We start from the raw sequence: 15,130 nt of genomic DNA on the forward strand, positions 1-15,130 counted from the left end.
CGAGAGTTAAAACAATGAAAAGAATATGCTGTTGTCACAGCCCTAATAATTATATACCGAATTCAGTTATTTTTGGTAAATTTTTTATGCTTCAAATTATTTATATCTTCAAATATGTAATTATGGTGTTTGGTTTGCCGGTATTGTTTTACGGCATATCAATCCTTTTCGGGTTGATATGCATAATCCAGTTATTTTGGCATGCTTCAAGTTCTTTATATCTTCAAATATTTATTCATGGTGTTTGGTGTGGTGTGGTTGTTTTGTAGAGTAAAATTGTTTTTTTGTTTTGTTTTTGTTTTTGTTCTTGGCTTTGCAGAACATGATTGTGTTTTGCAAAGTGAAAGAGAAAAGGTGACAGGGTTTGGTGCGTTTTAGGTCAGGAAACAGGTATCTTCAGACAACCTAATCAGGTTACACCGAAAGAAGACGTATACAGTTGATTAAACGTTTGATTAAACAGACTAACCATCTCGTTGATGTATTACTGCTAGTATTTATAACAGACGAACATATACTACACAGTGCTCCTCTCCACAGACTAAGGTAATGCATGAGAAAATGATACCATGACGAATGAACAAATACTACACTACGACTTACAAAGGAGGAGGCAATACCTGTGAGTATAATATTAAAAATTGACAAGAAAATATAGCTGACATTGTCCTGAAGCCATAATAATAGTACTAGAGTATTACATTTGGTAATTTGTATAAGTGTATTCAAATAGCTCAATATCATAGAAAGAGCATGTGTTTAAATAGACGATTTTACATTGGCTAAAACGTTAATGCGTGTTGTTATAGTGCTGTATACAAAACAAGGAATTAGGAATTACATGGCATCAATAAATATATAATACTGTTTAAATGCTTAGGTCGAGTGTGCCGAGAAATTTTGACAAAAGCCTGTGCCTGGCCAAATGCAAGAAACAAAAACTAATTATCAAATGTATCAAAATGTCATTCCATCAAGAATTATTAACCTGATATCTTCTTTGATATCTAAGCCATATGTACCGAGAAATTATTTTGACAAAATCGTGCACCTGGCGACAAATGTAAAATCAACGTAAAATAATTATCAAATATGCCAAAAGCTCGTTTGAACCAGACACAAGCACTTGCATGGGAAGAAATAACAAACTTGATTAATTGTCAACAAGAAGATGAGTTAAAATGTATCTGAAAAGTCATTTTCGGTAACCGGTTGCACAGGTGTAATCAAGTCGCGTCAAAGTCAGGTCAATTCAGTGAAACGATGTTGCAATATTTTTATATAATAAAAGGGTATGATTACTAAAAGTTGGAAGGTTCTACTTATAAACACTGGCAATAAGAATTGACGAATCAAATTGAGACACGTTCTGCTAGGAATCAATCAGAAACCAGAATTGCTCCATAAAAATATTGAGTCTTTTAGTATCCCAGCATATAATTTTTTTCGTGTCAACACGAGAAGGAGCTTTTGTTCTTTGCCTGCAAAATTATAAAGTCCAGGACCTGTACAGAACAGCTACCCACTGAAAATTCTTAATATCCAGGACTTGTACAGAATAACTATCCACCGGAAACTCCTCTGAAATTATATATAGCTTTCAATTAAAAGAAAAAAACGACAATGGCTGTATAAAACGCCCTTATAATGTAGCTACAATGACAATGCCATCCTAAGGGGATGTTTCAGGTGGTTCACAAATGGAGATATGCTAACAACGGAAAAAGATATCAGGGTTGACGATTTGGGCCTGAGAAGAATCAACCCATCGAATACCGGTGCGTGCATCTCCCTCCTAGAAACCAACCATCTATAACCATCACCGGCAGTAAAGATATATTGTCATATTTCCATGTATCAGTGTGCCGTCATTCTTTTAAAACAGCAAAAAATACTACAACACATGAGAGCATTCGTAACATAGTGTGCGTTCACACACGCGTTAGCATGCAGGCATTCGGGACCCAACACATGTAGCAGAGTACGTCGCAAGGAACATAGAGCAAGTAATAACTCGGCTTTCTTTCTTTCTTTCTTTTTTTTTTTTCGTTTGTAACAACGACATTTAATTTCAGGTAACTTTCCCGAATAAAACGTGGCCGTGCTCCTTTTATCTGACCTCTTCCATCTCGAATATGATCGTCGGCTTTTGCATTCGTTCTTTTTATAATCTTTTTTTTCTTTTTTTCTTACCGTAACGTCACTTTGCACACAACTCGGCATTTGCACACGGCCTCCATACGCGTGTCCGCGCTCTGTTACACACTTTATTAGCATAGTATGCTGAATTCAATAGTGCTCAATGCCCTTGAAAGAGCAGTTGTATGTAATCATACAGTAGGACATTAAGAACGCTATATTTGCTGAATCTTAGTGTGCTCAATACTATAAATAGAGCAGATGTGTGTTATAGTACATTATTATATTTAGTAAGTTATAAATGCTGGGGGTGCTAAGGAGGAAGGGATAAAAGATAAAGAAAGAGAGACGAGCACAGAGAGGTTGGGATGTAGAAGTTTTAAAATAAAGACGTTGCACATCCTTTATCAACTTTTTCTATTTTGTTTTGTTTTGTTTTATTTGCCCGGGCAACGTTGGGTATCCCTGTAAGTGTTATTAGAAGAATTAAAGTACGTACCACAGTAATCCATCATGTCCAATAAAAGTTGATGGAGTTTTACGCACTTGTTCTGCTTTAAAAGGTTGTTCAAGAATGGAAAATGCCTGAGAAATAAAAACGGATAATGTTAGAGTTCAATCCCTGTTTACGTCCGCTGAAAAATAAAGAGAGGAGAAATACATTTAAATACATAGTTTTGTAATTATTATTATTATTATTATTATTATTATTATTATTATTATTATTATTGGTGTATTCATTATTATTACTAGCGGGACCTGTGGAAATTCCACAGAGGACTGTTTCATATTGATGTTGGCATTCTGTAGATATTCAGTGTAAATGGGGACGCTCAGATATTATTATAGCTATTTTGTTAAAACTGCAAAAGAATTTATCAAAGCTAGCAGGGACGCCAGAAGTAGCCAGGTCGTAAAATATGCTTAAATGTGACATTTTAATTCTTGCATATTTCGTATATATTATTATAGAATTAATGTTCTATCGATTTGTATATAATCTAAAGTTGCCATTTCAAAAATAATATATATATATATATATATATATATATATATATAGTAAGTTATGAAAATATATGGGCCACTTAAACTATACAGACTATTCCACGTTTCATTCTTGTGAGAAGACATGCCTGACAAATTCTCACAAGAATGAAACGCGGAATATTCTGTGTAGCGTAATTGCCATGTATTTTTACTACCTAGCTTAACTGTATGTATCGAGCACTGTTATATATATATATATATATATATATATATATATATATATATATATATATATATATGTATATATAACTTTAGTTCCTTCAGCTATAATCGAAACCGAAACCAAAACTTATGAGGAGTTCTTGGTAAAATTATTTATAAAAAAACTTAATGATTTGAGTGCCATCAGCTATAATCGAAACCGAACTCCAAATTTATGAAGAATTCTTGGTAAAATTATTTATTACAAGGAATGATAATTAAACGACCAGGATGTAAGCGTGACACAGAGAATAACACACGCTGTCGTATTAATATATAGATTCTTTGGACTATTGTTCTCATATTGGATTTTTTTCTCACAACTTTTCGGCCGATGCAACCTCCCACTTTCATTTTGTTGTATCTTGTCGAACTCGCGAATCATTATGCTGAATTCGAAATTATATATATATATATATATATATATATATATATATATATATATATATAATTTTTGCCTTACAAGGAACACTACAGGCTGCATAAAATCAGGTTTGTACCAATTTCCTTTTAAAGCATTTAATCACAAGAAAATTTTCCAGCTAAATTCTCTATGAAGATCTTTTTATGTATGAGAACGAGCATTATCATGATGGAAGATTACTCGTTTTCTGTTGACTAAAGAAGATTGTTTACTTATTTTGCTTCATTTTACTTCAGCGAAAGTTCTCAGAAATCAGACAAAATAAAAACAACCATTTTTACCTAACTACGATTCGCGAGTTCGATAAAACGCATCACAAAAAGATCGGATATTACATCGGCCGAAAAGTCGTAAGAATATCATGTAATGTTATTGTTCTTTCTAATGGATCCAAACGTTGTGCGTAGAGATTGTTGCAAAGAAAATGAGAACTACGATACATATTTTTTTTTTTAATGGAGGAAAAAGGTGTTTATTTTGTTCATTTCATGCGACTAAAACAACTTGCTGTTAGTAAATGGCATTAGACAAACCTATATAGTAAATCTCCACCGTCGACCATTTTTACAAAGCTCAACTCCTGAAAGGAATATCAGCAGTGAAAAGCCTCGCGTTGGCCCTCGAGCGTAATTTGCCAAATGCCACGCAGCTTTTCCTTTCCTTTTTTCTTCTTTTCCTTTTCTTTTTTTTTATTTACATTCACTCCTAACAAGGCATATCGCCACTTGGACGTAAGGGGTCTCTATTTGGGACCATGCCTAGGAAAGATTAACAAGATGTTGGTTTACATTACATTTAAACTTCTGCATATCAGTAGTCAGGAAAGCGGGTAGCAGGAAGAGAATTCCAAAGCCTAGTTGTTCGAGGTAAGAAACAATTAGAGTAGAAAGCTTTCTGGCGTTTATGGACCTCAACAGTGAAGGGGTGAAATTTTGTTGCTAAGCGAATTTGTCGGGAATATGTACGTTGAGTGGGGTATAAGTGCAACGAGTTCATCAGAACACATTCCATTAAAATATTTGTAAAACAGACACAGAGATGCAACATTGCGGCGATGGGACAGGGGTTGGAGCTTAGTTGACAATCGATCTTAATATATATATATATATATATATATATATATATATATATATATATATGCATTTGAGTCCGTGACGTCACGCTCGTGCCACGTCCCCCAAACGCTAACGCGATTACGTTACAATCATCTAAGATAAGAACAGTAAAATAAAAACGATAAATCTGCATCTAAAATTTCCGAAATATAATGGTGCTTATGCACTTATTGTACCGCGCTATGTTTTTAAGTAGTATTGTCAAGTTTTATTCAAGTTTTACGATATCGGTTTTTATCAAATTGTTAGGTGAAAGTACAGAATAGTTACAAAACACCCTCCCCTCCCCATGTTAAGAATGGCTTTCTAAATAATAATGTCTTTATTTCAGCACGGCAACATAAGTGCATAAAAACCAATAGAATTATATCAAGTTTTGGAGTAATTTGATGAATTTGTAGTTTTTTCTTTTGAAACAATTTGATGTATTGTTTTAGTGAAAACGTGAAATTCATTAAATCAAAAACATATTTAACCGAAAATGACTTTCAACACGTTTATATCAACGTGAAATCCTCTCACCTTTTTTTCCTGTGTTAAGAATGGCTCTCTTAATAGAAAGCCGTTATTAACATGGGAACGGAAAAATGCGGCGTGTTGAATTTATCGTCTGGAAATCTTTGTATCGGCTTTTTTTTTTTTAACATGATCTGTCGGAAGATGCAGATGCGAAGCTGCAGGAGATTGGGTCATAAACTGGACAAATACCGAAGTATTTCATAGCGATGACGTGCAACGGTAGTTTTTGTTTTTGTTATTTTTTTTTCTCGGTGGGTTTGAGAGCTGGATTAACAGATGACTGAAAAGCACCGGAATGTTTAAAGAATGTGATAAGATTTCAATGCTCCTTGAATTACTTGAATTACAATGGTGTGTGAGTTGCGAAGATGGTCTAAAAACTGAAAACTGTAGCTAGCAGGAAAGATCATAGGACATTTGACTATGTCCGTACAATGAAATTCTTTCTCTCTCTCTCTCTCTCTCTCTCTCTCTCTCTCTCTCTCTCTCTCTCTATCTATCTATCTATCTATCTATCTATCTATCTATCTATCTCTTTCCCACTATCTCTTTCTCTCGTACACAAGTATTTTAGTTTTCGGTTTTTGCTCTGTTTAAATAAAACTTTTTAAAAAAATACAAGCCCGTATTCAGAGAATTTACAGCATTAACAATAGCCTGGTTTACAACAAAAAACGCATTAGTATTACGTTTTTAAATCTGCCAATCTAAGCACTATACAACACTAATACAAGAATGTTAAGGCCCATAAAAAAACACTTTTTGAACTCCATGAAAATCCTCAACAAAATCAAACACTGAGTCTAGCCAAGGATACTATTCTTCTCATGAAAAAGTGACTTGCAGCCAGCACAAAATCATGATTACAAAGTTCCCTCAAACTTCAATGGTCTTTGGGTGTATTTCCAGTGAAATTTATGTCATGGCATCTTACATAATTTAAAAGTAATTTAGACTCAATTAGCATGGCTATATTATAGGCACGGCCCAAACGGAACGAGGGAGTACGTATTTTTTGTATAGAGTCTGTTTTTAAAAATTTACCAAAAGTCAAATAATTATCCAGTCAATTAGAAATATTTTTGCCTATGACCCCCCCTTCTTTATTTGTGGTTAAAAATATGCTTAAAATATCTAAAACAAAATGTCTATTGCGGGATGGATGAGGATTGTAAATAAAATAAACAAAAAACACTTGTGCACGTATCATATTTTAAGGTTGAAACTCCGAATTTTGAATGTGTTTAAGTCATCGTTGCTTAACTACGGGGGTTATTTAGGCAACAAGTATATATATATATATATATATATATATATATATATATATATATATATATATATATATATATATAAAGTAATTATTAAAGTCCCATTTGTGGTCTTTAAGCAGAATGTATGACTATCTAGGTTTCAATTTGCCAACTTTATCGCTAATTTTTAGTTTATCGGTAATTTGTTTACTTTCAGTATTTATTAATAATAATCCCAGCACCCGCCTGATAAACCCAACTAAACCAGAAATAGGTAGAATTAGCAAAACTATACTTTCTAGAGTAAACAAACAAATCAAACAGGACCTAGAACTAAACCAGTGGGCAAATACTACCGAAGCAATCACCTGGTTTAAAAATATAGAAAACAAAGATAAATGTGCGTTCATACAGTTTGAAATCATAGACTTTTATCCCTCGATATCCGAAGAACTTTTTAACATTGCCCTAGAATTTGCCGAGGTATACACTGATATATCCTCAGAAGAAATAAACATAATTAAAAAATGTAGAAAATCGGTTCTAATAAATAACAATAACCAATGGATAAAAACTAAAATGAAAAATTCATTCGATTTGGCGATGGGTGCCAGAGACTCTGCAGAGGCATCAGATCTTGTGGGATTATTCATCCTATATACCCTCACAAGCATATTCGATACTACGGATATCGGCCTATATAGAGATGACGGACTAGCTATAATAAAAAAAACTCCAACAAAGTCAAGGGAGAAAACTTTAAGAAAATCATACACAAAGAAATGAAAAAATTAGGCCTGAAAGCGGACATATCAGCTAACATAAAAATAACAAACTTCCTGGACGTCACGTTAAACTTAGATAAAAACACATATGAACCACACTTAAAAGATAACGCTACTCCAATTTACGTAAACCCTAAGTCCAACCACCCACCATCAATTATAAAACATATTCCTAACTCGATCGTAAGTAGACTCAGCAATAACTCAAGCGATGAAAATGCATTTAACAGGTCATCCAATATTTACGAAACAGTCCTAAAAAATAGTGGATACAAAAATATCGATATCAAATATAAGCAACAAAACACCAACAACTATAATAAAATTAAAAACAGAAGAAAAAGAACTATAATTTGGTATACGGCCCCATACAATCAAATGTTAAAAACAAAACTTGGCAAGAAATTTCTAGATCTTATTGAAAAACACTTTCCCGCAACCAACCCCTTACACAAAATCTTCAATAAAAATACCTTGAAGTTATCTTACAGTTGCTGCGAAAATTTAGAGATGATAATTAAGGCACATAATAACAAAATACTAAATGAAAACAATGTAAACAACAACAAAATAAACAATAAAAAAAGTAGACACCATGACAGAAATAAAACCAACACTAGCAGAAATAATAATAATAATAATAATAATAATAATAATAATAATAATAATAATAATAATAATAACAAACCAACCCCGGACAAGAACAACCATACCATAAATAAAAATACTAATAACGAACAAGATAAATGCAATTGTAGACACCGCACACTTTGCCCAGTCCAAAATAAATGTCTAACAAAAAGCGTAGTTTATCAAGCAACAATATTTGCGAAAGAAAACCCGAATAACAAGAAATATTACATAGGCATGACTTCCTTAGATTTCAAAACCCGATACTATGACCACAAAAGCACATTCAAAAATAAAAAACACTGTATAAAAACAACACTAGCGAATAAATACTGGGAACTCAAAGAAAGCGGACATTCGCCGGTAGTCGAATGGAAAATAATGAGACAAGCTACCACATGCAGACATTTAGACGACCCATGTAAATTATGCCTCCATGAAAAATTTTCTATCCTGTACTTTAAAGAACCTCAAAATCTATTAAACTGTAGGCGGGAAATAGCAAACAACTGTGTTCACAAAATAAAACTTACTCTAGGATAGCGATACAAAATAGCTTTAAAACTAACAATAACAATAGAAAACAAACAAATAAATAAATTAAATAAACATGAATATACATAAATGATCACACACATATATGTATATATGTATATATATGTGCATTATTGTGTACACATAGGTATATTTATATGTATAAAAAAAAGGAGAACGACCACCTAAAACCACTAACCTAGTTCTAAAACAGATCCTTTGTTTGATAAAATGCATGCCCATTGGCTGATAGGAAGGGGCGCGGTGGATACTAGAAAGCTGATTGGCCAACTAGAAATCCTCAACATATATAAAAACAAGAAGCAACGACAGAATTCGTGCATAAGCCTGACGAATCCTATAGTTGGATGAAACGCAGAATATTCAGTGTAGCTTAATCGCCATATATATTTTATAAATTACTAACTAGCTCTACCTACGTATTGAGCACTTTTGAAGTAAATACTTAAAGTTTACGCATAAATCTATACTTTCGTATATTAAATTGAATAAATGAAGTAGTTATATATATATATATATATATATATATATATATATATATATATATATATATATATCGCTTATGAAAAAAGACTTAAACCTTTATAAAGTTGATTCTGAACTTAATTGTTATAATAGACGTAAAAATGTGAACATTTACAGGAGTAAATGAACTTCATTTAGTCCTGTAAAGGTTACCGTAGTTTTTTTCCAAACTATCATTAAATTTTGGATGTTTTTATTTCACCACGCGAAATCCATAGAGATAAAAGATGGAATTATTTGAAATCGAGGTACTTATTTTATATTTTTTGTATATTCTTATAGCAAATGCTCCTAAATCTTATTGAAACAAAAAAATTTAATTGATTCAAAAACCTTTCAAAATATATAAAAGTATGTTACCCATCGAGACAAAAATTGTGGTGAATGGTGTTTGGGGGGATGGGGAATTAAAAATTTTAAATTCTATTAAAAATAGTGTAAAAAGGTTTTATAATATTTTGCTTTTCATATGATAAAATTCAGGCTTTTGGAAAAAAAAACGTTGCTTAAGAATAATGGATTTTAATAGATTTTAATTCGTTTTAAAAAAAAAAAACTTCTATTTTTTTGTCGTGCCTACTATATTAAATTCCTACCCATTGTGGTCAAGTGCTAGACATGTTTATACGTGAGGCAGAATGGCTCCATTTCGTGTCACAGCTGCGAATAAAAATCCACAAGTTGCTATTTGAGAACTTCTACGACGTCACTGGCCCCAGCATACACACATCATGCAACTCATCTAATTGCAATCTCATGAATTATTATGTGTAGAGCGTAGTTGAAAAAGACACCAATCGTATCGCTTGTAACGCTAAGAATACAATGCGAATTATTTCAGACTTCTAACCGGAACGAGAGCATGCTAACATCGTCGTTCTGTTCAAATTTCCGTTCAGATTTCCGAGTTCGATGAAAAAGATTCTCGAGTTCGACAAGATACACCTGAAAAAAGTTCGGAGGTTACATCGGCCGAAACGTTGTGCGAATAACACTTAAGATGAGAACAGAAGTACGGCACAATCACGTTGACACGCCGATTTTCGCCAGATCACCGAAGTTAAGCAACGTTGAGTCTGGCCAGTACCAGATGAGTGACAATTTGGGAAGGCTAGGCGCTGTATGTACCTTCTGGGAAGGTTGGGCGTGGGGCCAGCACCCTCACCCCGTAAAAAGAACTCAGTCGCTATAAAAGTATCTACAAAGTTGTAGATGGCCTATGCCCCTCCAGGGGCTCAAGGGCTATGGATGAATGAGAACAGAATAACAAATAATATCAAATGGAAACTTACACGCAGGACTTATGCTTTTCGGTATTTAAAGACAGGTTTATGGCTACGTATTTTCCGCGATATGCCACTTCAGAAAGATTGCATTGAGAGTCTGAAAATAAAAAACGAAAGGTGAGATTAATTTTGACTTTTTTCAAGAAAAAAAAACTTGATATTTTATGTAGCACCAGTTACCTCCCCCCCCCGCCTCTCTCTCTTCCTCTCTCTCTCTCTCTCTCTCTCTATATATATATATATATATACATATATATATATGTATATATATATATATATATGTGAATTTACTAAACATTCCAAAGTAACAGATGTATTCATTTAATTAACATACAAAACAATATGAATATAAATTAAGTGAATACTTCTCTGACTATTGAATATTATATTGTACCTAATATTAACTACTGATTTCAAAAGTTTTTAATAAAATAATGTGAGTGCCGTCAGCTAGAGTCGAGACCAAAACATTTAGCATTCCAGCCGTATTCCATACGGTTTGAGCAACCGAAAGATGAGTAAGAAAGATTTCAAGTTATGAATGAATTTAACCATGCTTAAAAGTAATAGGAATATCTGGGCAAGTCGAAATGATCACTACGATTAATTAAAAACTAAATATGAACACGTAAAATTATAGAGGAATAAAAGGTGAATCAAATAAGGTATCGGTTGTGAAAACAGTTACATTCAATTTAGCTTAAATTCGCGGGTTTTTGAAAAAAAAGATGACAAGTGAGGACTTTGTTTTTGGTGCCACTCTATATATAATACACACACACACACACGCACACACAAACACACATATATATATATATATATATATATGGCAAAACTGGTAATTAGTAAAAACCTGAAGAGAGTGCTCAATACTATTGCAGAGCAAATACGTCTTTTATTTTTTTATTGCCGTTTTATCTGTTTGGTTACATATGTTTCGGATTTTAGACCATATTTACGATCCAACAGCCTCGTCAGACCTGACAGAAATGGTTGTTAGTATTTGGAAGAAGTGTTTTAGAAGAAATACGAGAAAAAAGAGGGTAGAATATAATAAGGGGGAGGGAGACGGGTATCGACAATATTTCAGTCATTAGATTGTATTGTGTGTGGGGAGGATAGCAGATTCGGGTATGCGTGGGTGGAGATATATGGATATAGGGAGGGGAGGTGGAGATAGGATGGTAAAGAAAAAAGAAAGGAGGTAAGGAGAGGAGGGAGGAGTTTCAATTTTTAGGTTTTACATTTTGACTGCTTTTTTCTTGTTCAGCCATGTAAATGAAGTAGATCAGAGATAAAGAGGGAGAGAAAGAAAGGGAGAGAGAGAGAAAGGGTTTTTGTAGGTGTCATGTGTTTGACAAATACAAGTTTCCATTTAAAATTTTCGTAGTCACTATAAGTTGACTTGTTCATTTCAGTTGACAATGGGTTGCTTTTAGGTAGTTAAGGATTAATACATACGCTAACGCACGCGCAAATACGCATACATACACATACATATGTACATTTCTACGCATCCATATACGGACACATACGAACATACACATATATATAAACAATGTATATGCAGACATACCTGCATCTATCTGCAGACATACACGCACATACACACAATTCCTATACACATATACATATTCACATATATACATAGACACATATACATATATATATATATACACACGCACACACCTACATATATACATATACGTGGAGATATAAATCTCCAGTAAGAAGTAGGTGTACATATACATACATACCTACATAGATACATACATACATACATGTACTCACATACACGTATACAAAATTACATAAATTACATAAAAATATAAATCTACAGACATATATAGACATATATATATATACATATATACACAGAGATTTATATCTCCATGTATATGTATATATGTAGGTGTGTGTGTGTGTGTGTGTGCATATATATGTATATGTGTCTATGTATATATGTGAGTATGTATATGTGTATAGGAATTGTGTGTATGTGCGTGTATGTCTGCAGACAGATGCAGGTATGTCTGCATATACATTGTTTATATATATATGTGTATATGCGTATGTGTCTGTATATGGATCTGTAGAAATATACAGGCAGGAGACGCTCATACCGAATATTTCATTATCGCTAAAAAATCAACAACAAAATTCTTTATATCTATAAAAGTGAAATTGTTTATCTGTGTGTATGTCTCTCTCTCTCTCTCTCTCTCTCTCTCTCTCTCTCTCTCTCTCTCTCTCTCTCTCTCTGCGTGTGTACATTTCCCTACCAAACTACTCTGTCAATTTTCAGTCTACAGACTGGAGATTTGACGCAAAGGGTATTTGGGAACAATTTTTTAATCGGTTTTCAGACAGAAATTTGACTGTTAAGAGGTCAAAGTTCAATGATTTGATCTTTGAAAACTCCGCCAAGTTTGGGTCTAAGCACTTGAATTTTTAGATGTAGGTTACTTGGACATGGATCAAACTTTTTAATTTGATTCAAACCCAAAATAATAAATGTTACGGGGCCAAATTGGGGTCAAAATATTAAAGATTTACCTCTGCGGTCTCTACCAAATTACTCAGCCAATTTTTGATTTAAACGTTTGAAATTTTACATAAAGTGTATTTAGACATAAAGCAAGACTTTTATCAGTTTTGGGGCGAACATTTGGTTTCCAAAAGGTCAAAAGTGGAAAAATTTGACCTTTGAAGACTCTACCAAACTCCTCCACCAATTTTGGGTCTAAACACTTAAAATTCTAGATATAGGTTTCCTGGACATGATTCAAACTTTTTGGTACAGATATACATATGCACATAAACTTATAAACAGTACATGGGGCCCGAGCAAAGCCGGTCTGAACTGCTTGGAATATAAATATATATATATATATATATATATATATATATATATATATATATATATATATATATATATATATAATTATCTACATACGTATATGTTTCATCTTCTCAAATAATTAGTGCGGAGATAACTGTTCAAATTAGTCGCACAATTTGAACGGCCGCACATAATTTATCTTTAACGCAATTCTGAGCGGTCCAATCAATGTCGTTATGCGAAAAGTAGAGAAGTAAATTTCATTTATGTCAATTCACGCAGACAACAGCCGTGGTGTTCAACAAATAACAGAGACAGGAAAACTCGTATATATTTATAAATAAACTAGCGTGACTCATATATAAAGGATTGAAGAAAAATAAAGATATATATATATATATATATATATATATATATATATATATATATATATATATATATATATAGTAATTTATAAAATATATATGGCGATTAAGCTACACTGAATATTTCGCGTTTCATCCACTCTAGGATTCTTCAGGCTTATGCGCGTATTTTGGGGTTGTCTGTCGTTTTTATATACGCACCTTCTATTGCCAATCAGCTTTCTAGTATCCACCGCGCCCTTCTTATCAGCCAATGAACATGCACTTACAGGGCAAAGGCCCATTTGACCTCTGGTTGACCTGATTCTTTGTGTGTGTTCTATTTAGCCTGGATATTTAGTGTCTTGACCTGTTTTAAATCTAGGTTAGGTTTTTTAATGTTAGTTTATATATATATATATATATATATATATATATATATATATATAAATTTTATCCTGTGAACACAGTTGTTCGCTATTTCTCTCCTACAGTTTAATAGATGTTCGGGTTCTTTAAAGTACAGGATAGCAAATTTTTCATGAAGGCATAATCTACATGGGTCGTCTAGGTCTCTGCAGGTGTTTTCTTGTCTTACTATTTTCCATTTGACTACCGGCGAACGGCCGCTTTCCTTGAGTTCCCAGTATTTATTTGCTAGCTTTGTTTTCATACGGTGTTTTTTTTATTGTTGAATGTACTTCTGTGGTCATAATATCGAGTTTTTAAATCTAAGGAAGTCATACCTACGTAATATTTTTTGTTATTCGGGTTTTCTTTCGCGAATATTGTGGCCTGGTAAACTATGCTTTTGGTTAGACATTTAATTTAAAGTGGGCAAAATGTGCGGTATCTACAGTTGCATTTATCTTGTTCGTTATTAGTATTTTTATTTTTATTTCTAGTATGCTTGTTGTTGTCCGGAGTTGAGTTATTATTATTATTATTATTATTATTATTATTATTATTATTATTATTATTATTATTATTATTATTTCTGCTAGTTATATATGTGTCTTTTGTGTTAGTTTTATTTTTGTCATGGTGTCTTACTTTTTTTATTGCTTATTTTATTGTTGTTTATATTGTTTTTATTTAATATTTTGTTATTATGTGCTTTAATTATCATCTCTAAATTTTCGCACCAGCTGTAGGATAACATTAGGGTATTTTTATTGAAGATTTTGTGCAAGGGGGTGGTTGCGGGCAAGTGCTTTTCGAGAAGATCTAGAAATTTCTTGCTAAGTTTTGTTTTTAACATTTGATTGTATGGGGCCGTATGCAGATTATATTTATTTTTCTTCTATTTTGGATTTTATTATATTATTTGTGTTTTGTTGCTTATATTTGATATCAATATTTTTGTATCCACCATTTTTAGGGCTGTTTCATAGATATTGGTTGACATGTTAAATGCATTTTCGTCGCTGGAGTTATTGCTGAGTCTACTTACGATCGAGTTAGGAAT

At 32.8% G+C, this 15,130-nt stretch overlaps 1 protein-coding gene across 1 annotated transcript in view; it reads right to left on the bottom strand.

Annotated features, from left to right (window-relative positions):
- Positions 1 to 15,130, bottom strand: part of LOC145259218 (uncharacterized) — a 38,952-nt gene that overhangs the window by 628 nt on the left and 23,194 nt on the right. Inside the window, exons 4-5 of the mRNA XM_080117056.1 lie at positions 10,483 to 10,573; positions 2,639 to 2,724 (exon numbers count right to left, since the gene is read on the bottom strand). Coding sequence (XP_079973182.1) covers positions 2,639 to 2,724; positions 10,483 to 10,573 — 177 coding nt within the window. The remainder of the gene's footprint in view (positions 1 to 2,638; positions 2,725 to 10,482; positions 10,574 to 15,130) is intronic.

This window comes from Euprymna scolopes, chromosome 34 (assembly GCF_053919585.1).
Source record: "Euprymna scolopes isolate OS-2025 chromosome 34, ASM5391958v1, whole genome shotgun sequence".
NCBI classification, from domain to species: Eukaryota; Metazoa; Mollusca; class Cephalopoda; order Sepiida; family Sepiolidae; genus Euprymna; species Euprymna scolopes.